At 37.4% G+C, this 25502-nt stretch overlaps 1 protein-coding gene across 9 annotated transcripts in view; it reads right to left on the reverse strand.

The window, feature by feature from the left end:
• The window catches only part of LOC117400196 (catenin delta-2-like), a 366132-nt gene that overhangs the window by 161523 nt on the left and 179107 nt on the right, over window positions 1-25502 (reverse strand). For 8 of the 9 annotated variants that reach the window (XM_033999746.3, XM_059022197.1, XM_059022191.1 and 5 more), the window contains 4 exons: window positions 24855-24971; window positions 20653-20822; window positions 18632-19181; window positions 16355-16546 (listed from right to left, as the gene is read on the reverse strand). In XM_033999746.3, coding sequence (XP_033855637.3) covers window positions 16355-16546; window positions 18632-19181; window positions 20653-20822; window positions 24855-24971 — 1029 coding nt within the window. The remainder of the gene's footprint in view (window positions 1-16354; window positions 16547-18631; window positions 19182-20652; window positions 20823-24854; window positions 24972-25502) is intronic. The other variant, XM_059022195.1, reaches the window with a different exon arrangement.

Consider the following 25502-nt stretch of genomic DNA (forward strand, 5'->3'; position numbering starts at 1 on the left):
ATAAAACAACATCCCCCCCCCTCCCACACACACACACTCCAGAGCATACAGAGGAGCGAACAGGGTTATGAATATACAAGTGAAAGGAGCCGGTCAGGGTCTGTAATGACTGCTGGTGTTGCGTCACTCACAAGGCATGTCCATGAAAAGACACTGATGTGAATCAAAATGAATTGTTCAAAAGTGATCTATGACCAAAGACATAGTAAAATATCACAATTGTGATTTTGTCAGAAAATATATTGCAGGATTATGTACAACATAGCAGGCTGCACATGTAAACTCTGCAGCTCGTTCATTGAGCAAAGAATAGAGATTGACACAGGGCAGGGCTGCACAGTTATACACCAATACAGACTGCTTCTACCATGTTGATCTTAATTTCCTAAAATGTGTCCAATCACTTCAGATAGCATTGTATTGTATTCACCTGATTTGGTAATCAAAACAAATGCAAGGAAAGTTGGCCCCTTATAGCAGACATGAATAGTTTCTATTCACTGTGCAAAACTGCAACAGGTCATGTTTAGCAAGAAGTGATGTGTTTCTGACTTCTCCTATACATCCATCAAATATCTTTCTAAAACATGTAATTTGTTGTTGAGTTGAATGTAATTGAGTCCATATTTAATTGAATATAATGTTAACACATTATATAGCCAAATACCAATACATATTCACAAATTGTTATTTGGTCTGTGCTGCGGTTAAAGTCACAATTTAAGAGACAATAATTAATTGGTCATTAATGCACCCCTTTAAACTAGATTCTAGCAGCACTACCAGTCTACCAGGGGTTTAAAAAACATAAATATTCATACTTTCTAATCCAATATATTCAGGCATTTCATCTCCAATAATTCTGGCCTCAGATGATTTTAACATACGCAGAAATGTTTGTTTTTCTAATCTCTTGTGTCTTTAAAAGAAATAGGTAAACCTCTATAAATATTCATCATGCTTTAATTAAAAACTAAACTATTTTCTCCAGGGTGGTGCATCTGATAAAGGCGCTCCTCCGTGTGGAGTGCAGGATGCGCCCTATAGCCTGGTGCACCGCGCACCAGCGACCCCTGTAGTCTGGCCGGGTGCCTGCGGGCTTGCCTGTAAGCTGCCCGGAGCTGCATTGTCCTCTGACGCTGTAGCGCCAAGGTGGCTGCATGGTGAGTCTGCACTGTGAAAAGAAGCAGTCGGATGACGGCACACGCTTCGGAGGACAGCGTGTGTTCATCTTCGCCGCACCCGAGTCAGTGCAGGGGTGGTAGCGGTGAGCCGAGCTTAAATAATAATTGGATATTTTAATTGGGAGAAAATAATACAAAATAATTGGCGACTACTAAATAATAAATTAAAAAAATAAAAAAATTACAAACCTGTGAATACAGGGTACCTTATCTGTTGTATAGGTCTCAGAGGTTTTTCAACATGCTTAGTAAAAAATCTGTTTGATGAAGTTCTGTGGTATGATTTTTAAATACATTACATACACAATCACATTATTTTCTGTGTCCTGTGATTCCAATCTAGATTAATTGCATGAAGAGCCCCACTAAACAAACAATCTATTGTCTTGTATGCATTGGTGATAAATAATCCAGGAAGTATTTAGTAAATAATTGGCAAAATAAATCTGCAGTAATTTGTCCCATTTCAGTGCACCATTTCAGGTAATACATCCTCACAAATATGAAAATATGCTCTAGTGGAAATGCAAAAGAAACAGATAGATTGTAAAAAAATAACCATGCCCATAAGTCAGTACTGACAATCTCTAATATTATATTGTGAGTAGGTCACTGAGGTAAACAGAGGTCATGCCATTAACAGTTTAGTATGTTAGCTGTAGATTCTTTCAGAATCAGTCAGATATTTAAATGGCAACCTGTGTAAGGGTTCGAGGACAGGTATAAAGTGCTCTGAAAGCTTTGTTTTTGTCTGCCTGCAGCGTTCTGCACACGGACAAGACAAATGTAATAGGCCAGTGAAGAGATCATTACAGTAATCTCTTTGAGAGGAGACCAATGCACCTGTGATTTGCAATCCTGCAAACAGAAGAATGCAATTTTAGAATCATTCCTTATATGGGCCTCAAAGTTAAACTTTGATTGAAAATGACACCAAGGTTGTGCACTGAAGTTGCTGGTAACAGTGATCATCAAGAGCAATTCGAGGGAACTTGTTAGGTAGCTGTCATAAACCTACCAGTGTGATCTGGCACATCCTCTCTTTTGTGTCAGACAACATAGAAATAGAAGCAGGCCTGTCTGGGTCTAACAATAGATACAGCTGATAATTGTCAGCAGAATAATGAAACCCAGCTCCTTAGTGATGGATAATATGACCCAGCAGAGCATGTTAATTATGAACAGCAAAGACTCCAAAGACACTCCACAGGTGGCATAGTGCTGTCTCTCATTCAGATAAGATTTTAACCAGCTAAGAGCGTTGCTAGTTAGATCAACTACCTCCTCATGGCATTCTTGAAAAAAAAGAGAACATTCATACTAGAAGGCTTGCAAGGTTTCAGACAGGAAATCTATAGTACAAGTGCCTGCTACATTCATTGGTTAATCTATTACCAGCATGTTCTAATTACCTACAAGGTGTATACTGTATATACCTATTTCGCAAACTAATTCTTGCTGTGTTTAATTAAACCATCGAAACGTTACGTACAGCTGCAGTGCTAGTCGCTATAACAAATATCTCTATTAAACGTTCAAATTCCACCACAAACTATGTCAACTATTTCTTGATAAAACTGCAAATAAATCAAAACAGAAAGAGGTTTCTACTTCATCGTCCAATCTGATAAGGTTCACGATCACTTTGATACCCTACTAGCTCTTCAATTGTTTACTGATGCGGCATCCTCTCTAGGTTTTGGCGGTTACTTCAATGGACAATGGTTCGTGGACTCTTGGCCTTCAGAGATTCGTTCCGTACCAGAATCAGAAAAATCCACAGCTCTTTTCGAACTTTATCCAATCGTCGTCTCTTGTTATACATGGGGCCGTTCATGGGAAAGGGAATGGATACAAGTGCATTGTGATAATATGGCAACAGTTCATATCATTAAAAAAGGCACATCTCCTTCCCCTACAATTATGAAATTGCTAAGATGTCTTACATGGTTAAGTCTCATTGGGAATTCAATTATCCAAGTGGTTCACATTCCAGGGTTATTAAACAACATTGCTGATGCTTTATCTTGCTTTCGTTTTCATGAATTCCATCAATTGTGTCCTAATGCAGAAACTCAAGGTACTGCATGCTCCGTGTTTAACTAATTCATTTTGGACTAACCATTATGCTTTACTTCAGAGCTCTCTCAGACTGCCAAACATTACATGAGATCAGCCCTGGCAGTCTCGACTGTAAAAGCTTATGATGCAGCTTGGGGTCAATACATGTCTTTTCTGTCAGCTTTGTGTTCGTCCAATTCTCCATTTGATATTACTATTTTACTGACTTTTATAACCCACTGTGTAAAAAAATCGCAGTTTACAATTATCTTCCATTTGGCAGCAGCTGGCTGGGATTCAGTTCCATCTTAGATGTCTTAATCCTAGTGCCCCTAAGGTGTCTAATCCTAGTTTGCTTACTTCTAAGAGGCATAAGAAATACTTCCCAAAGTAATTCAGTAAGAAAAAGTGCAATTACTATCAAAATGTTACATTGTTTATTGTCACTGCTTAGACATCTTGATGGAAGCTATGTGCTTGTTAGCTTTCTTCAGGTTCTTAAGATGTGGGAAATTTACTACTAGAGCTATTCGGTTCGATCTTTAGAGGGACCTTTCTTTAGGAGATTTGATTATGAAGGAAATGGTGTTTTCTATCTTTCTCAAACAAAGTAAATCAGATCAATTAAAGGAAGGAGTAACGGTTTACATTGCTCACATTAATTCTGTTTTCTGTCCCCACGCTTCCATGCTGAAATATCTGGCCACCAGACTCAGATCCATGCCTTTTGGAACCACTGTTTCTAACTGCGCAGAATCTTGCAGTTTCCAGATCCTGGTTTTCTTCAAATCTCCAAGATCTTCTTCGAAAAGGGGGCCTTTCTTCATCAAACTATTTGGGCAATTCTTTCAGGATTGGAGCCGCAACCACAGCTGCTCAGTTAAACATTCCAGCCGATGTCATTAAGAAGCTTGGTCGATGGTCCTCAGATGCTTATGAAATCTACATAAGGAACAATATTAATGACTTGCTCGTTGCACAACAACATTTGGAACAGGCATCCTAAAAAAGGACTTTATTCCAGGATCTAACCCTACCATATCCTTTGCATATATTGAAAGAAAAACAAAACAAACTGCATTCTGCTATATGATGCTACCTATTATGCATAATGATGCTTGGAGGAGAGGCAGCTGAAGGTCTAGGGCCTCCTTTTTAGTTTTTTTTTTCTTCCCTCCGTTACCTTCAGTCACTCAAGTAGATATCACATTATGTGGTAGTCACCCTGGACCCCTGCCTCTCTTATTCCCAGCACATCTCCACTCTGCCACGCACTTGCCGATTCTTCCTGAGCAACATATGAAGAATCCAACCCTTCCTCACCAACTACTCCACCCTGCTCCTGGTCCAGGCCTTAGTACTCTCCCGCATAGACTACTGCAACTCCCTCCTGGCTGGCCTCCCTGCGTCCGCCACCTGTCTACTCCAGCTCATCCAGAACTCCGCTGCTCGCCTGGTGTTCTCTCTGCCTCGCTTCTCCCACGCAACTCCACTGCTCCGCTCACTCCACTGGCTCCCGATCACCGCTCGCATCCAGTTCAAGACTCTTGTACTCGCCTACAGATGCCTTGACCAGACTGCACCCAGCTACCTCCAGACCCTCATCTCTCCCTACACCCCCACTCGACCTCTCCGCTCCTCCTGCACTAAAAGACTGGCTGTACCTCCTCTACACTCCCCTGCCTCCAGAGCCCGCTCCTTCTCCACCCTCGCCCCGCAGTGGTGGAATGACCTTCCTACAGATGTCAGGACTGCCCAGTCCCTGACCACCTTCCGGCGCCTCCTCACCTCTTCAGACAGCACCTATAGAACATCTCTTTTCCCTCTGGACACTTTATCACTCTTCCTTAATGTGCTTTACTTGCTCTTATCTGCTCCCTATTTTACTGCATTTAATTCTGTACTTCAGAGTACTGTAATCTGTAACAAGTGTTATTTAATCTGTAGTATTTTGTATTTAATTATATCCTGATGTAACTATCACTGACACTGTTATCTGCTCTGTTATTGAATCGCATTTTGTCATATACTTGTACTTGCTAGAACCAAAGTCATTGTATTTTATCTTGCTCTTAATTGTATTAATACTGTGATTCTTGAAATGTATTTTTGTTTACGACTGTAAGTCACCCTTGATAAGGGCGTCTGCTAAGAAATAAATTATATATATATATATATATATATATATATATATATATATATATATATATAAATCACTGCCCTTAAAAATGAACTATATATATATATATATATATATATATATATATATATATATATATATATATTTTAGCTCAAAGAGCCAGCTGCCCGGGGGGAGTTAACTTTATATTTTTAGATTTTTCATATTCAGCAAAATGTGGGAGTTGGTGTAGGCCATAATTATATATGTATTTACACATATTTTTAAATTTTGAAATTGTGAATCTCTCAGCCTCCTCTCTGTTCCTTTGGTGGGCGGGGGAGTATAGGATGCTCCTCTGCCTAATCATTTTTGTTCACCAGGATGAACACGTCGCATAGATTTATTATTTTATTGTTTGTAAAATGTATTAAGGTCGAAGTGTAATTCTAACATTGTTTTTGCATTAGGTAAATTGAACTAATCATGCCACAAAAATGAAGTCTTAAGTGAGTATTACATTTACTTTTTATTTTGCTTGTTATAACAAAATGATTTCTCTTTCACAAAAAATGGAGCAATGTGGAGTTAAGTCCTTCAGAATGTGTCATATTTATTTTCATATTGCTTTGTTCACAGGAGATCGAATACACCCCAATCCTTTCTCACCAGCAGCAGTAAGAAAGACGCAAGGTTATAATTTGTTTTAACCAATACCCTGGTAAACCAGCTATCCTTTAACACCTCTATAAAAATCCCTCAGAGTGAGTTACAGTCGTAATCCATCAAATCCAAGAATGTGACCTGCATGAATGTATAATTGATCATTAGGTGTGTCAGTATTAGGTCAGTAGTGGTGTTCTGGAGTTCAGATCTTAGCATTAACTGAAGTTACATCACCTTTCATTGTTCATTTTTAAGGTGATTTACATTTTAGGGGAGGTCTAAAAATCAGGCTTCAGTTCTAGTTTTCACCACTGCAGTGCCTCATAAATCACGTTACCAAGACGTCTGCTAATACAAAGTGACAACCTTTCTGGATCAAGGAGTTTAACGGCGTTTAAAATGTATAACCTGTACTTTTATTACAGTTGTTTTACTTTTATTAGACGTACTGTATTTTATAAACCCTTTTATTCAATTTCACAAGCAATCTGTTTTTTTTTTTGGGGGGGGGGGGGGGTTTTGACGGTCAGTTTAATTGTGTTTTTAACAATATCTTTCTACCAGTGGGTCCTATTAGATTAATTTTCACTGCATTCTAGCTAGGGCTTCTGATTTTAACCAATAAAAACTGATAAAACACCCCCGATACAAAAAAATGTAATCGGTGGATAGCCAATAAACACCGGAAAAACCGTGGAAATGGTTAATCTGTTCACATTGACTTTACCCTTTTCACATTTGAAAAAATAAAACCTACTACAAAATAATAATAAATACATTTCCCTGTGCTGCTGGGCAATGTCCCACCTTCCTGACTTGTATCTATCATTGATTCATTCTGAATACTTTAAACCCACCCCAACTACTGAGTGACAGCACATTCCTGCATTTCTATTGGAGACTCTGCTTGCGAGATTTAAAACGAGGTTACAATCAGGATGGAGGCTTGTTAGCTGGATTTAAAGCTGTATTAGAACATAAGAACATAAGAAAGTTTACAAACGAGAGGAGGCCATTTGGCCCATCTTGCTCGTTTGGTTGTTAGTAGCTTATTGATCCCAGAATCTCATCAAGTACCTTCTTGAAGGATCCCAGGGTGTCAGCTTCAACAACATTAAAAAAAAAAAAAAACATGACATGGACACGTTAAGACACGGAGGATTTAAAACAGAACTGTGGTGAAATGTACATAAATGCGTACACACAAAATCCCCAGCAGAATATGTCCGTGACCATAGGAATTTCGTTGTGGAAGACAGCAAAGGAAAGAAGGTACAACTTAAGTGTGCAAGTACAGTCGAGTTACTGTACATATTGTGACACACACACACAAAAAACGCTCAAGCATTTTGGAAAGTAACCGAAAACACTAATTTCATACAGTATATCAAAAATGAAAGCCCCGGAAAGAAAAAAAGATTTTCATGAAACTCGAAAATAGCTAAAAATAAGCACCAAAAAATACAATTAATATAACCCGAAAAACAGAAGCCCTAATTATAGTTGTTTGTAAAATGCCAGGAGGAACTGCTTTCATGTCATTAGCATTTAATTTGCAAGCTGAACCAAGTGGAAAACATTTGCAGATAGTAGAAGCCATTCAAACAGTTTACTGTACTATAAAATACATGGGAGAATAGAAGTAAGGCCAAGCACCTGAAAAGTATTATAAATACACAATTCAAAAACATTAGTTCTAGTCAAAAAAACGTTGAACAGAAGAGAGGAAAGGTACTTGTGATCTACTGATCCCTCATGAAAGGGATTTTTGGTACTGCATGAAAAAATGAAAATAAAAGGGTGCGAGTAACAATTAAATTACTTTTTCAAAGTAACTAAGTGAGGAATCGATTCACTGTTAAAACACATATTTAAAAAAAATATATATATATGTATATATATATATATATATATTATTTTGTGCAGTTTACGACAAGGGGGGTGTTGAAAAAAAAAAAACAAACAATGGTTTAGTCATGGCACCTATGGATAAGAAACTACAGTATACCTAAGAACAAAAGCACCATTGACCCATTGGTTTACCATTCAGATATCGTGCAAAAGATAAAAATAAACATATTGGAAACACCTACATTACTGTATCTTTGAAGTGAATGGCAGGTTGTGTAATATTCACAAAGCATTGTGGAAAAGCATCTTGTTTATTTTGATAGTTCTAGATTGTGTGTGGGAAGTGTTTGCCCTTTTTCAAACTAGGATAATTTCAGAAATTAAACTGTGAGAAATGCATTCAATGTGAAAAGCATGTTGTTAATTGTGGGATATATAAAAATAATTAAGAGACATTAGAATGTAATTAATATTCATAAGACACAATATTATAATGTGCTAAAACGTCAGCATGTTGAAACATTAGATTAGGTAAGAAGAGATATTCCAAGTGTTAAAAAGAGAGTTATGTAGATTTAATCAAACGACTAAATATTTTGTTAAAAAAATGAATGAGAAAGATTAGTTTAATAAATCTGCAAATCTTCAAAGCTGAAATCTGAGGGCATTTTCAATCACCATCACTCAGTGTCACTAATTTAGAGCCAATACTCCTGCTGCCATAAAAGGAACAGCCCCCAGGAAACATAAATGACAAGATGGATAACCTGGCAGGGAGCACCTATATTGCATTTTTCTCTTCTTTAAATTTTGGAGATATGCAAGGAGCCCTGTACATGAAAAGGGGGCAGGGCAAACCCCTACCAAAAATGTATTGTTTATTTTTAGAACGGGGTACCCCTCCGCCCCTGTGCAATTTATTATTTTGTATTTGTTTTGTTGTATTATTATTATTGTTATGGTTATGATCTATTTATTTATAAATGTGACAGGGAGGAGCCGTATATTTTGTATTGTTTGGCAGCGTGGATGGGAAGCCCCATCCACAGTAAAAAACCTTGTGGTAATGTGTGGCTGTCGGCTAGTGTATTGTTAAACTAGCTGGCAGTCACACGTAATTCATAAACTTGTGCAGATTGTGGCCGAGGGGTAAAAGAATAATTACTAGCTAGTTAAACCCCTCGGCCACGGTATATAACCCTGCAGCGCTCTCAGTTCAGGGTGGGAGTACAGAGGAGAGAACGGAGCGAGAGAAAGGCAGGAGAAAGAAATGAGAAAGAAACAAAACAGAAAGAAAAAATAATCTAGGAACAGTGAAGGCGATTTGCCCAGCCTGACCTGGATCATTTGTTTGATGTTTTGTGTTCATGATTTTTGTTTTTGTTAAAACCTTTATTTTGCTCTGAGAGCAGTGTTTTTGTTTAAATATTTCTTTTATTTCTGTTATTTAAATAAATGGCGCACGCCGCGTCTTTTGCCCTGCAGTACTGCCTGTTTGTTTTCTTCCTGCATCTGGCCTGACGTCACCACTTAGCCATCCTGACACAACCACTAACAGAGTTAGTAAACTGCTCTTTAACTGTTGCCATGCATATCCCACACAAAAACTTCAGGAGGGGATTGTGTGCAGTGGATTAATGTGCAGTTTAGGTCCAGGGATTTAAGTAGAAATACAGAGATCTGAATCTCTACAGGTTGATTCATACTTCAGACACCAACATAATTTCTGTTCGTATTTACCTGCTTGTAAATAGTGTTTGGTTTGTATTGGTGGTGGTGGTTGGCAGGGAGGGGGGTAATTACTATCTCTGCCAAATACATGTGAAATGTGACTGTTCCCAGATAATTGGGAACAGCCGCATGATATAAAAAGGGAGCTAGAAACTCCATTAGGGGGGAGGTTTTTGCAGCAGACAGAGAGAGGTTTTGGGAGCTGTATGGAGAGAGACAAACACTCCTCTGTATATAATTAAGAAACTCACCGTGATAGTGCGAGACTTAGGTGAGGGATTTTCTGTTTCATTTTGTGGTTGTGACTTGTTTTGTTTTACCTTTTTATTTTGGCTGTGTTTTTGTTTGTAATTTTTATTTGTGAAAAATAAACTTTGGCAGTTCGAGTCTCCTTCCTACCTCCTGACCACCATAGACACCCGGCTATCCTGTCACAGTCGGACAATGTTGAAAAATGTCAACATTTGCTGCATGGTTGGAGTGAAGCTGCACAGCTTTTATAGCTGTCTGCGACAGAAGTATGAACCAGCCCTACTGCTACCGGCAGTGCATTTTTTAGGACTAAAACCTAATTTACAGAGAAAGAAAAGAAGAGTCTGAAATCAGTCAAGCGTTGTAAGACTTTCTCATCCCTGTAGATTATTAATGAAACAAGTTTGTTATCAACTCCGTGGATGGCATTCATATAATCGAGACATAGTTTGCCAAATTCAGAGCTGAGTACATGTACAGATCATTTCAAAATGAGAGCCAAGTGCAGTATTGAGTGGTTATAGAGACTGAACTGCTCCCTTGCTTAAGAAGGGGGTCCCTTCAGGGCATGTTTGCATGGAATAATGGTTCAGGTCCAATGCTAAGTCACTTACTTCTGTAAGTCACAGCAAAGGAAGTGTCACACATGAACAGAAAAAACTTTAATTATCATTCTGGGGCATCTAGACCCGCATTTAGACTGTCAGAAACAAATTGAGTAAATCTCCTACTTTTACTGCAATGTATGAACAATTACTAGAATTTGCTGTCATGGCAGCACATGCCAAATAATAAACAGCAGTGGTGGATATGCATTACATACAGGGGCGTCACTTGCTATGGGGCAGGGGGGGCAGTTGCCTCCCAAGCCCCCATAGACCTTGGTTTGCACCCCACAAGCTATATGCTCCATTATGTCTTCCACTTTTTGAACCCCGAGACACTGCAGGATATAATATAATCACATATAATCAAAGTTTTCTTCATAAACAAATAAAATACATTTTTCAAAAATGATTCTTTCCTAATCTAACCCGGATCTGGAATGAAGTCGGCGACCGTTGCTATGTGATGTAATTGCTCGTGCTCAACAGAGGTTTACATTACATTCTATTATTTCTATAATAATAGAACATTATTGATATCACAATGAGTCTAAGGAAAATTTCGGATATGTTTGCCACAGTAGATGGAAAACAGAAGAAATTAAACACAGTGGGGTAGATTTTCAAAGGTGACTAAATTTTAGTCAGACATCTAACGTTACACCTTATCTTAGACAGGCTTGTTAGAGCGGGGATTTTCCAACAGGACTGTTGTAAGTTGATGTTTCTAGACTACCAGGGGTGCTGTTTGAGCACACAGACGACTAAAACCCTCCATAAGGTTACATTGGATTTAGACGACAAGCAATCGATGTGATCTATGCAATTTCAGTGATCTGAAATAAGAAGTATAATGTACCTCCTCGTATTCTAAAACAATGTTGTACCGCTATTTGTTTAATGTAGCAGTATAGTTACAGTATGCAATGGTAACATTTTTCAAAATGTAACTTAACTGGGATATAAGGAGGCTGTGTGGTCCAGTGGTTAAAGAAAAGGGCTTGTAACCAGGAGGTCCCCAGTTCAAATCCCACCTCAGCCTCCTCGTGCTCCGTCTTTCGGGTGAGACGTAGTTGTAAGTGGCTATGCAGCTGATGCATAGTTCACACACCCTAGTCTTTGTAAGTCGCCTTGGATAAGTGGAGCGACGTTTTCAAGTTTGTTATTAGAGGGGCGTGCTTTAAAAATACTTGCATTGCGCATTTTGACAAAGCGCTATCTTGTAAACTGGCTGAATTACTGCCTGTTTTTTCTTATGCATGATGCTATTTGGGACAGAGAATGTTCAATGCACAACTTTGCCCCCCCCACCCTAGAATTTTTTTTGAAATGACGTCCGATTACATGCTATGCTTCAGTGATGCAATGCCTACAGAAAGATGCAGTATTCGGTAATTTGGGCACAACAGCTCCATATGGAACATGTTATAAGAGCATTTGAAATCGGAGGCTGGTTATTGAGAAACCAGAATATCATGCATCTCTGTTTTGTAAAGGGTTTTACTGCATTTACTTTTGACTTCGGTCATTTCAATTATGAACTCACAAACAAATTACACTTGGAGCTTTTCAGATCCAACTTGGGCTTAATGTAAATTCCTTGATGGCAGTTACCAGTCCTAAATGATCTGAAGGTCAGATATATTTGTGACACTAACAAACTAATACTGAAAACAATTAATAATTAAACACAGAGTGATGCCAAAGTCAGTTTTGATAATTTGTAAGTAATGCAGAACTCCTCACAAATCCTCTGACCAACAGTCAACCCAACTCCATTTATATTGCCATCAATGGTGGAAGTTATTCTTTCAGGTTTTAACTCATCTGGAAAGTCCTCAATTACCATTTCACATCTGTTTACAATGCTGAAAATAGCCCTCCAGAAACAAGCAACTCAAAGCATGTACAGACATTCTATTTAGGACAGCTGGCTTATCCTGGCCTGTGATGTAATCAAAGGAATCTTAAAACACATAACCGTTTAGTAGGGCAGGGTCTTAGCCATGTTAAATGCACATTCATAGACTGAAGCAGAAAATGAAATTAAATGCAATGCATTAAAAAGACATTAAGAACTTTGAAAAAAGCAATGTCAATAAATCCTTAACTAAAACTGAGGCCAGATAAAACCTGGGTGTGTATTATAAATTAGATTAAAGGGCAAATTCCAGTTTTTGGGTGTCCAGATCTTTTTTATTTCATGCATTGCAGGTTCTGCATTTGAAAGCTTATGATATCTGGGGGACCTTGCCTTTCAGGAGTGTAGTCAGCTTTCCTCCTACGACTGGGCAAATTAAACTTGAGGTTAATTAAAGTGATTCTTAAAGAACAGGTGTGTTTTTGCAAGGCAATTTACTGCTACTGTATAAGCAACTTGTGTGTAACAACATTTGAGTGAGAATCGTAGGATTTAAGATGTTCTTTATGAAACAGGGCTCAAGAGAGCTCTAAAGAGTGAACAAAATAGACTAAGAATCAATGCCAAGCAAACAGATACTCAGTAGAACAGTTCATTTTTTAAATCAGGAAGAACTACACCGTTTTGTCATCAGTTAATCAGTACTCTCTTTCAGAATGTCAAGACTTTTTGTGTATTATGTGTTGCTTGTTACATGTGAGGTGTGCAGTAGGTAATTGTATTCTATATAGGATACTATGGTGCTAGTATGCAAGAGGTGCACAATATACAATGGAATGGATGTAACCAGGGATACAGTCATTCACATTATACACATGTTTATATTCTAAACGTTACTGTATACAGTTACCTAGGTAGTTGTAGATCCCTATTTTTCCAGTTGACCTTGACCCTACTTGACCCTTAATGAAAGTTCTATATCTGATTCTTCTTTTTTTTATGAATTCCCAATATTTTACAAGACAGTTGCTCTTCGTGGCAGTGGCTTTCCGTTCCTTGCTCAATAAAAATTAATGAACATAAAAAGTGAATGCAGCAAGAAACGCACAAGGGAATTCAGGCCCGCAGTCTATCCAATAATTTTCTGTCCACCTTGAATGTCCAATTAGCTTTTCTGAACAGTGGGTAACGCTGTCCTTGGAGGAAAGGAATCTAAATTCTCTGATTTCCAGCACAGTACTTTCTCATCTTGACTTGGACATATATGTAAGAACTTTAAAATTGAGGCCATCATTTTACAATATTATACCTCCTTTGTGTATTGTAATAGAATATACTAAATTATGATGCATATTAGGGGCGGCATGGTGGCGTGGTGGTTAGCGCTGCTGCCAAACAGATCCAGGGTCCTGGGTTCAATTCCGACCTCAGGGGTCTGTCTGTGTGGAGTTTGCATCTTCTCCCCGTGTTCGCGTGGGTTTTCTCTGGGTACTCCGGTTTCCTCCCACAGTTCAAAGACATGCTGGCTAGGTGGATTGGCCTCTTTAAATTGTCCCTTAGTCGCCCTGATGGACTGGCGTCCCGTCCAGGGTGTGGTCCTGCCTTGTGCCCCTATGTCTGCCAGGTTAGGCTCTGGCTCACCTCAACCCTCTATAGGACTAAGCAGTTACAGATAATGGATGGATGGATAATGCATATTTAAAACATCTTCTGAAATAGGGTAGCTTGGGATATTGATGTAAAGCTACTTAGAAAACATCCATGCATGACAGGCTTAATATAATTAACAGAATGAACTAAGCTATTTAATCTAACTAATCACTATTTAGATCTTGATCAATTATTTCAACAACTCTTAAATTTAGCAGTATGATCACACACTTCATTATCAGTTTACTATCATTTTTTTAATAGTAAAGAAACTGTAGTTGTAAGTACTTTTCAATGGTACCTTTCTTACCGTGACATATGGATTGATAAGACAATTCACATTCAAGAAAATAGTGTTGTAGGTGAGCCTTTGCAAAATAATCCTCTTTGCTTTAGTTAAGCTTTTTTTAAGTGGCTGTTTCTCTGAAACAATCCCATGGCACCAACTGTTGCTAGGTTACATAAAGTATTTGTGGATACCAAAAACACAAGGTGTAAACAACATTTTGGCAAAATGTAGCAAATGCAAGTATTGGCACTAAAATATTTAATAAATTAGCTTTTTGCATAACCCTTTTGTTTTAGTTTTTAATAAAAAGCAGCACAAAAATAAAAATTACAAAGAGCCCAATTTTTAAGCAAGTACAAGTGAATAGGCACATTTTCAGATAGCAATACAATCACTGCAAAGTGCATGTATGTTTCTTTCTATATTTTTTAACCCCATAAACAGTCTGGGGCTCAATCCAAACAAATATCCCTATTCAGCATTTGTTATACCATAATGAGATGTAATTACTCAGCCAACAAATTGCTAACACCACCTGGGTGTATGCCTACTGAATCAGCTATAATATGTTTACAGCTGTATGCCTCAAGAATTCTGTTCCAGAAGCACTCTGGTTTCAATAATACACAATTCTAAATGTTAATTTCATATATATATATATATATATATATATATATATATATATATATATATATATATATATAATATATTATATATAACATATATATATATTATATAACATATATATATATGACATTTAAAAAAAAAAAAAAAAAAAAAATTATGCTATTTTTTTATTTATTATTATTATATTTTTGGGGGGTATGTTTCAATTGCTCACAGAAAACACAGTCACCATGTTTTATAGTCTTGTTTTGTTTTCCAGAGAGCGTTTAAGTGTTCAGAGTGATTAAAGGGCAAGAGGGATGCCTTTAGGGAATGTAAGCAAACAGGTAAACTAACAAGGGCTGGTTTCTGATGAAGTATGTCATGTATAAAAGAATGTAGTAAACACTTTATCCAGGAATCATATTTTTCTTTAAAAATGAACATGCTTCTGGGACACCGCTTTAAATAAGGACCATGGCCTGACTGTGCTTTTAATTAAACCTGAACTGAGGCACCCCCGATAATGGGTTTTATTTTATCTTTAATTCTAAGACTTTACGTCTGTTCTATTTAAATTCACTGTTCTAGTGGTCCTAGGTGAGCCATCTTAAAAGGGCTTCTCAGGTCTCTGGTGGCACTCATCCCTTACTTTTCCTTGGCAGTGCTGGCATTTCTTTTTTAGAACAGCCCCAGAGATGTGCAATATCCTTCTTGATGCTGTTATTTTTTCAGCAACAGCATCAAACATCAGGATGAAACCAACCTAGTCCAATCTTACACATGTACCTAAAATGTTATTGGATATAATATTTGAATATGATCAATTATCACATTACAAGTCTTCATTTTTTGCGTATCATTTAGATGGCACTTTTTTTCTTTACAACAGGAACTAATTAAATTGGACGCGCATTGGAAAGTTAATCTATTATTATTTTTAGTGTTTCCACTTCTAATTAACCAGTATAGACAGTGTCAGTTTATCAAAATGGGGACAATCTTGAGTAAGCAGACACCCACTGTGATTGCTGCTTGATTATCACTTATCATAATCAAGAAAAAGCAAATTCACATTGTTTTTCTAGGTGTAACTCAGACATAAAAATGTCATATTTTGTAGGTGCTATACTGTATAAGGAACAAACAATGTACAAACAATGGCTGGCACAAATCGAGTCAGTGCTATCCATGGTGCCCATCAAACCACTTTATATTGTTATCGAATTTGTTGTTTATTTAATGTGTAGTCCAACCCCCCATGTAAACTATTTTCAAAAGCTTTGTGCAGCTTTAAAGGTGTACTGCTGTTGTTTAGCAAGCAGCAATGATGACGATGACACTGAAGATGACAGGTGTCGATATTACTGATACTGACCCAAGATGTCGATATTATGATATTACTGATATTGACCCAAGCATCATAGTTTGTAATGAGATTTGACAAGAGGGGAGTTCTTTCACCCCATGAAGGTTTACCTGTACTGGTGCGATAAGTGCCAGTGTGGCCAAGCTGCAGCGGATCCCCTTGACTTTGACTGAGACTCCTCATAGGGGGCTTCTGGTAGACCCTGTCCTCAAAGATGGGGTCAATATGATGCTCTGGCGACTGCAGAGGGCGAAGCTCGGAGCCCAGGTGGCTATGCTGGCTGCTGTATGACCCCCGGGATCCTGTAGGAAATAGCTTCAGCTTAATTGCATAACATACTTGAACTTCTGTTAAAACAATGTGTTCAATAGGATCCTTCTTTCAAAATGCACCTAAAACAGCAACAGCTTCCCTTGCAGAAAAAAAGGGGAATCAAGTTTAGAGTATTTCTTTTTTAGATGTTACAGTTTTAGAGCTACTATATATGGCTGAGTACTAGAAAAAGATCAATTCCCCTGTGAAACTTAACTTGATTTAGTTTCCGGAGGAACGCAATTCCCTTAATTTACAGACAATAAGAATCTTAAGATGCAGCCCTTCTTAATCACCTTATCAGTATTGGCCAGCTGTCCGCCTCTGGTCCAAAACCTGATTTGATGGTTGTAGGGGAAGATCTTCCAGGATAAGTAAATATTGAATAAACCCAGTAGAAACATCATATTCTCACAAATGGGTTGATAAATCTGGTTGTATAAGCCCCAGGACTGTGAAAAGCCTAAATATGTCTATCAGTATTATGGAATGAAGCCGACTGCAGAATAAACTCCCATCCAAATATCAACCCAGAAATGCCTTTGACTGTTGCAGCAGTGCCACACTAATTTGCACTACAATGAGGCTTACTGTGTATGCCAAATACAAAAGCCAACATTTGTATTTATGATACACAGGCACTTGTAGTCAAGGGTGAAGATATGCACCATCATGAACTGAGCTAAAACCACTTGCAACAGCTTTTGAAGCTGATGCAGGTATTGACTAAGAAGTATCTATAATTTGTCTTTTTACAGGCTTTAAATGGCAAATAACGTCAATATATTGCTCACAAAAAAAGAGATAAAATGCTAAAAACACAAGTATAAAATGTAGAAAATAAGTGAATTAAATAGTTTAATTACATTAACATCCAAGGCTATTTTACAAAAATGAATGAAAATGAATAAGGACTTGGTGAACTGTTATTCAGTATAGCCTATACAGCACTGCTTTGATCTTCTGCAAAGCTTTGTTGGAAAACAACAGTTTGGATATCAAAGTATATCATTCTGAGGATGACAGGATTGTATACCTGGGGCAAGAGTCTAGAGTGATTGGATTAACAGGGGTCCCAGACTATAGAAATGTTTGATGGTATTAATCATTATACCGTACCTAGACAAGAGCATGCAAGCATGGTTTGATGCACTAGTCTTTTAACTGGTGTCTGTTTTATTTAGCTTTTGTAACACAATATTTAAATTTCCCCTGTTCTGGACAGTTGAAGAAATGGACAATGAATGTCAAAATCTATAACCAGCAAATAATAAGATACAACCAGAAAAGAATAAGCTATTGACATGATTAGTTGGTAAGCACTACCAAATCAGCTCAGGCAAATACAATTAAAGATATTAACCCCTAATGCCATTGTCCGCATAAATAATAAAACATAATTTAATCAAGATGACAAAACTGAAGACAAAAATGACATTATAATTCTCATACTCAGAAATTCGTTTTAGTGGTGGACTGAAACAATAGTAATCATGGTGACACTAATATAAAAAGTTGTCCTAAGGGGACATGAGAATAATGGTTCATACAAATTAATAACAGATGATCTTCTTCGGTACATTTATTGGCATATTAAACTTGTCATCCCATCATTAAATATTCAGAAGAAAAAAATCATGGAGTGTTTAATAATTATATTTCTTTTAATAAAAATACATTTAATTATTGGGAAAGTCTACTTTCTGCTTTAAAACATAAATGCAAATATAATTGAAACTCATAGAGAGGCCCTTCTGACACAAAGTCATTTTTGTTTCTTTTTTGTTCAAAGGTTCCAGAATTCCACTTAAAACTCCTAAAAGCAAAAGCCCCCCCCCCCCTTCAAAAAACAAACAAACTAACTACAAAGCAACAACAAAATAAAATGCTTTCCAGAAATCCATATAGTAAATCTTTTGCTTCAGATAATCAAATGAATTGATGCAAAAGTATCCCGTTAACATACAATACCGCACTACGGTGGAAACTTTCGTAAATTGAAATGCACAATAAAAGGAACAAAAAAGTCAAAAATTACAACAGACATGTACATCAATTCATTTGAATCAATTTACCTGCTAGACTGCCAGGTCTCTGCAGAGTGGCTGTGGCGTACAGGTCATGAGAGTGCTTGTACTGATCAGAGGTGTGCACCAGCCGCTTCGTTGGGGACAGTGTGGCGTAATTGCCCACCGTGGAGCTGATCTGGTGGACAGGCGAGGAAGAGGACAGGCCGGCCTGGACTGGTGGTGAGGCGACCCGGATGGGAGAGGAGGAGAGCCCAGATGAAGACACCACAATGTTAATGGGAGAGCTGGTGCTGTAGGACTTGGCCAGTCGGTTAGGGGACTGCTTGGGAGACGAGACCCGCTGGGTGGTGCAGTAACCAGAGTTCTCTGAGGTCGAGCCCACACGCTGCAGCTTGTTAGGAGATCCTCCCTGGTGCATGGAGAGTGGGGAGCTCACACGCTGTGCTGGCAGGGTGGAGCTGGAGTAGTAGACAGTAGAGGTGTGCTGAGAGTCAGGCAAGTGGAAGGCACTCCCATGACTTGGCACAAAGGACTCTCTTGACTGGGACTGAGAAGGATCAGATCCAGCTAAATGGGCTGCACGACTGGATGTGACCTGAGCAAATAAATAAATAAATACATGAATATATAAAGAGACTTCTAAAAAAACTAAATCTAATAGTTTTTTTAATTAACAAACATATCACAACTATACCCTTGGATGCTGTAAGTCTTGAACGTGATATCTAACAGGCAACTGTGTGCTGAGAATGTTTTTTGTTTTCATATTTATTCTTTTGCTTTGAGTGAGACAAAACAAAAAAAAAATCATCTCAAATCAGTCCCCTGCAGTGGGATATGAATCAGCACGTATAGGGTTTGTACGACAGGAATCCCCTGTAGTCACACATGTATCAACACACACACACACATAGGAAAAACAAGAGCAATGATGTCATGCTCCCAGTGTGCACAATAAAAGAAAATAGTCTAGACACCTTTAGTAAGCTCTTGTAGTTGGCTTCAAATTGCCAGCTGTCCCTATTTATTTATTTTTTTGTGATTTTTTTGATCCTTTATTTTTTTCCAGTAATTATTAACATTTGTTTACAGGTACATTTTATGCTGCTACATATGCCTGCCGATAAACCCAGGACCATAACCCAGTCCTTTTTAATAATGTGTAATGTTTTGGGTTTTTTTTTTCATCCTTTTTTGGATGCTTAAAAAAAAAAAAATCTTCTGAGACTCTTTGTGAAAAGGCAAAACATAGAATGTGTGCTCAGAGAACAGCATTTAGGTTTTTATCCGGGATCTCAGGCTCAAGAGGTAATTTGCAGCTGCTAATGTGAGAACATTAAAATCCTCAACAACAAAAAAAACCTGCAATGAAATGTATCATAGCAGTCTCTTGATCAGCCATTCTGCAGAGATTCCAGGGACAGGTTTCATGCTGGATCTACAGAAGCTTTTCTATCCAACTGATCAGTCTCTTCGTTGTGCAGCAGTGCACTATTTGTTCTGCAAGATCTATTTAGAGGACTTATATATTAATATATACATAGATATACACATACATATATATATATATATATATATATATATACATACATACATACATACATACATACATACATACACACAGCTCAAAGCTGCTTCCCTGATAATTAAAACCTAACCAACACGGTTCAATTCTTCGTCAGTTTATCAGAATATTGCTGGATGATGCTACCAAAGGAAGAGCTAACTAAATTTAGCAAATACTCCAAAAGTCAATAGAGAGGAAAAAAAAAAGTTAATTTGGACATCAACTTCAGATAAATGTCACAACTCTTTAGAAAGCCCCATCCAAAATACAATGAAAACTGTCTTTTATATTTACTGGATTTAACTGACAATACAAACCGAATTACTAGATTTGTTTTGTATCCAAAGCACGCTTTTGATGAAAACAGTGTTGAAAGTTGTTAAACACTCTTGTGTCCACATTATTGTATCAGTTTTGTAGTAAATAAATTAATTAATCAATTAACAGAAGCAGACTGAAGGACTGAATGACAGTCAAGACTATCAGACGTCATCCCTACCTGGTTGTAACTCTGAACTGCACCTCCAACTTGACCACTCCGTGTAGGGAACTGCGATACCAATGAATCGCTCAGGGCAAGGGTCTGGTTACTATGGTAGCTGGCTGTGTACTGGAAACCTTCTGGATTGGAACTGAGCTGCAGTGCACTCTGGGAAAGGAGATTCGGCCCTGTGTTGAAAGTAATTTAGAGCAGGCAGTGAAGCAGACTTCAGTGAAGCAGAAACAGCATACATAATTTATCAAGAGAAGCTTATTGAACACATGTGCTACTGGCTGTCTGAATTAGGACAGTAATAAAGGTAATCAGGAGAAGTTCTAGCTAGGAACTGAAGAAACATTTCTGAAACTTAAGGATAATATCTGCTCAGTACAATACATTGTTCACTTCAAAAAAATCCAATCCCATGGCTCCCAAAGAATGTTTAACTCAGTTTTCAAAATATATAAAGGTTGTATTCATAAAATATAAGTGTGCTGTATTCATAAATCATTTCTCTGCCCTAGGAATTAAGGGGGTGTTAATGCTTTATGAATGGACTTCAAAGCTCAGTAAGGCCTACTGAACTACAACCTCAAGAATATTTTCCACATTAACATAAATATTTTAAGGTAGGGCAGCAGCGTGGAGTAGTGGTTAGGACTCTGGACTCTTGACCGGAGGGTTGTGGGTTCAATCCCAGATGAGGTATACTGCTGCTGTACCCTTGAGCAAGGTACTTTACCTAGATTGCTCCAGTAAAAACCCAACTGTATAAATGGGTAATTGTATGTAAAAACAATGTGTAAAAAAAAATAATGTAATTGTATGTAAAAATAATGTGATATCTTGTAACAATTGCAAGTTGCCCTGGATAAGGGTGTCTGCTAAGAAATAAATAATAATAATAGATTAATATATATACTTTTTTTATCATTGTAAACTGAAAATATGAAGGCAATGCATACATTTACCCTGCTTGTTAAAAACTAATCTGCAAACATTCTTGTTTATAATTTAAATAATAATCATGCACAAACATGCCTGTAAATGCCCAAGCACTTTTTTTTTTTTTTTAAATAATATTGATTTAAAAAAAAATCTTATTTGGATGTTGTTTCAATGCAGCAACCCACTTTCCCATCAAAAGGACCAATGATCAATGTTCCCTCTGTCAAAAAGTATGCTGAGCAACCTGCCCACAGGACCACATCACCACAGCAATTTAAAGAACATCTACAGGATTTAGTAACACATTATTGTAACAGGTCAGTTTGACTGCCAAACCACTAACTGTGGGTAAGTTTACAGGCAAAGGCTTGTAACGGGGTGATGGTTCATGCTTACCCCCACCCACAATCAAATTCTTCATCTCAGGAACAGAGAGGTTTTTGGAGCACAGCAAACAGCAATTTGGTAGTGTTCACAGGCATAAATATTTATTTAGACACTGGAGGAATACTTCACGCAAATTACAAATGACAACTGACTAACAGGTTGTACACAAAATGACTGACGTTCACAAAGACAAGATCACGAATGACACAAAGCACAGGAAAGACACTTCATTCAATAAGCCCCAGCCCTGCCTACTGCTAACAGGATCAATTCAACAAACAGTTACACCTGGAATGAATTTATACACAAATAAACTCCATTATTAATTAACATTCATTCCATTTACAATAAACATTCATATATTTTACAATGAACATGTTTCTTCTCCTTTATACATTTTAGTTTAACCTGCATGAATACCGTCTTTGTTTACAAACAGATGATGAATATTTCATTATCCTATGTTTACTAATTATCATTATTATCACTGTCATTGATATTATTATTATCATTATTATCATATTATCATCATTATTATTCTATAGTCCCTAACTCTTATCAGTAAAAACTAAACATCAGCATTGCCCCTTCTCTTGTAACATTACCCAACATATGGCTATATAACACAGCTTGTCCCACATGTAATGCTGTGACACCTACATTAAGGTAAGCGCCCTGATCTAAATAAAGCAATATACCATCATATATCATATACACTTGATCAGCACCCACGGCTCTATCGCCAACAGAACAACAATAACAATCAAACACAATAACATGCAGTTGAATATAATGGGCAGCAGTGTGGAGTAGTGGTTAGGGCTCTGGACTCTTGACCGGAGGGTCGTGGGTTCAATCCCCGGTGGGTACACTGCTGCTGTACCCTTGAGCAAGGTACTTTACCTAGATTGCTCCACTAAAAAAACCCAACTGTATAAATGGGTAATTGTATGTAATAATAATGTAGTATCTTGTAACAATTGCAAGTCGCCCTGGATAAGGGCGTCAGCTAAGAAATAAATAATAATAATAATAAATATTACAATGATGGTTTTGCCCTCACAAGGCCATTTTGAGGCACCACACTGTCATGTCATTTTTGAATGATACATTTCGACTGGACCAGCTTTTTAGTACGACACGATGGGCTTACAGTAGATGTAGTTCTGATTTCAGCCCATTCATTGCTTTTTCTCATGACTAAATGCAAATGACTATGAAGCTATTTAAATCAACCTCAAATGTACCTTCATAGTCTTGCAAGATAAATTTGTCTCACATCCCTTAAATTTGATGTTTACATGAGTTTTTTTAGATTTTACATGAAAAAATGGAAAATGTTTATTTTTATCATGACATAAAAGTTCTCTTCTATTTACAGGAGGTCTTTAGTCATAAAAATACAGGCTACTTAAATGTTATTGTGTCTCAACCAAACAAGGTAGAGAATGGAGAATACAAATAACCGTTTAGTGTAGTTTAAAAAAAAAAAAACAGTTTCCACTAGATTTGCACATTAATAGTAATGTTACCACTTCGACGCCAGACCTACCCCAGTTACATTACACTTGAATCAACGTAATCACAACTTCAAACAGCAAGCAAACACATCAGTTCTACACACTACCACAATTCAGTTTGAAACTTTAGTTTGGGTGGAGTGACCGAGTCCCCAACCACAAAGAAGTCACGCCCCAATTGACTTGTAAATTACAAATATAACCCACAATCCTACAAAAACATGATTGCATCCGATAATAAACTAAGTATGCATTGCTGTATAATACAGTAAACCAAAGTGTTTTTGGGTGATAGTATTTTTTATATAGCCTACTAGATTTACTAGTATTTGTTTTATTTCCAATCCACTGCCTTCCCAATCCCCTATCTCTGCCCGTGGAGCTATCCCTTGGTCTAAGTTTATTTAAAAAAGGCATTTCTTAGTGCCCTTTCTCCCCCTATGGGAATACAATGTCCCTCATTTTGATAGACGGACCTATGTGGATCAAAATAGTGAGTCAGTGCAGATCAGTGGCAGAGCCAAGATATGACATGATTTGTAGGAGCATGATATGGCCAGTATTTTCAGAATTAATTTAATAAATGGGGTTAGGACAATATAAACCACAACTCTGTAAGTACTACATGTTAGATTTTAATAAATCTGTTAGATTTTCTTTTTGTTGTTGTTAATGTGATACCCTGCAAATGGCCCCATGGCTAATGAAAGTGAAACCGTGGTCAAAACAAATGTATGGTGTTATTTGTGGTTAGCTCTATTAATCATTTTTTAGTACTGTGAATAATACATACTGCATTAAACTACTCCTCCACATAAATATTGCTTCTAAATGTGAAACAGAATTAATACAATTAGCTGTGCAACAACATTTCGTAACTGATGCTATGCAATAAGTGGAGTATGAACAGGTTTAAACTGGATGTCTACACCATAAATTTTTTGTTCTAAAACTGGACCTGTAAAGGTACACAGGGGTGTTCCTAATAAAGTGACCAAACCCTGTATTTTGTCTATTACTTGACCAGATAATTATATTAACGGTATTCAATTGATTTGCCACTGATTCTACCGCATTTTGATCCCCAGGGGCCCCTCTATCAAAGTAACACTAGGATCATTTTATTCCTTGTAAGGGCAAATAAAAGTTGAAGTCTGGTCTTGGACCCTGGACTATTACAGTGTTTTATCTATCAGAAGGAATTTGCTGTTCTGTAAAATTTCACAAAATGTAGCAGAGATGCAATTTGTAAGCAACCTAAACTATTTTAAAATAGCTTTAGAATTAAAGGTTGGCATGCAGTAAAACTCTTACATCATAGCCACTGTCTTAGTAAAAAAAAAAAATTAAGAGAATCAGGCTTACTTTCACTAGAAGAATAATCCTGAGGGTCGAGTATCCCTGACTCTTGGAGAGATCTTATGCAGGAGTCCACTAGCTCCAGGCCAGTAGTGAGCTCATCCTCAATATCCTTCTGACCGTCTGAAACACCCCGCAGAGAAACAGGCAAACAATTAAACATAACTACACGCTCAATCAAGGACACAAAGTGACATGCAGGGCATTGAAACCCAGATAGAATTCACAGAAATCACAAAGGCATTCATCACCCTGATCACAATCACAAATAAATGACACTAGCCTGCCTTATCTGCTTTCACGCCTGCACCAATTACTGACACTTCTTGACAAGAATAATACGTTGCCAAAGGATAAGGTCTTACACAAGAGGTTTTAGCCCGAGGATTACCTTCCTCCACCACACCAAACACACTTAAACTAATGGAGTTTCCACTCGAGTCCCTATATAAATGAGTCACACATGCGAAGGAACCTTATTACATTGTGTTTGCAGTATATCAGCATTAAAAATTATGTATCTTCAGATTATCTGTCCAATACACATACTTTACTGTTTTATCTCGATCAACTTCTGCTACTTTACTGCGTTTAACATACTGTATTCTTGTTGTATTATACTGTGCAAACAATTACAAATCCATTGGTACCTGT

This window comes from Acipenser ruthenus, chromosome 4 (assembly GCF_902713425.1).
Source record: "Acipenser ruthenus chromosome 4, fAciRut3.2 maternal haplotype, whole genome shotgun sequence".
NCBI lineage: Eukaryota > Metazoa > Chordata > Actinopteri > Acipenseriformes > Acipenseridae > Acipenser > Acipenser ruthenus.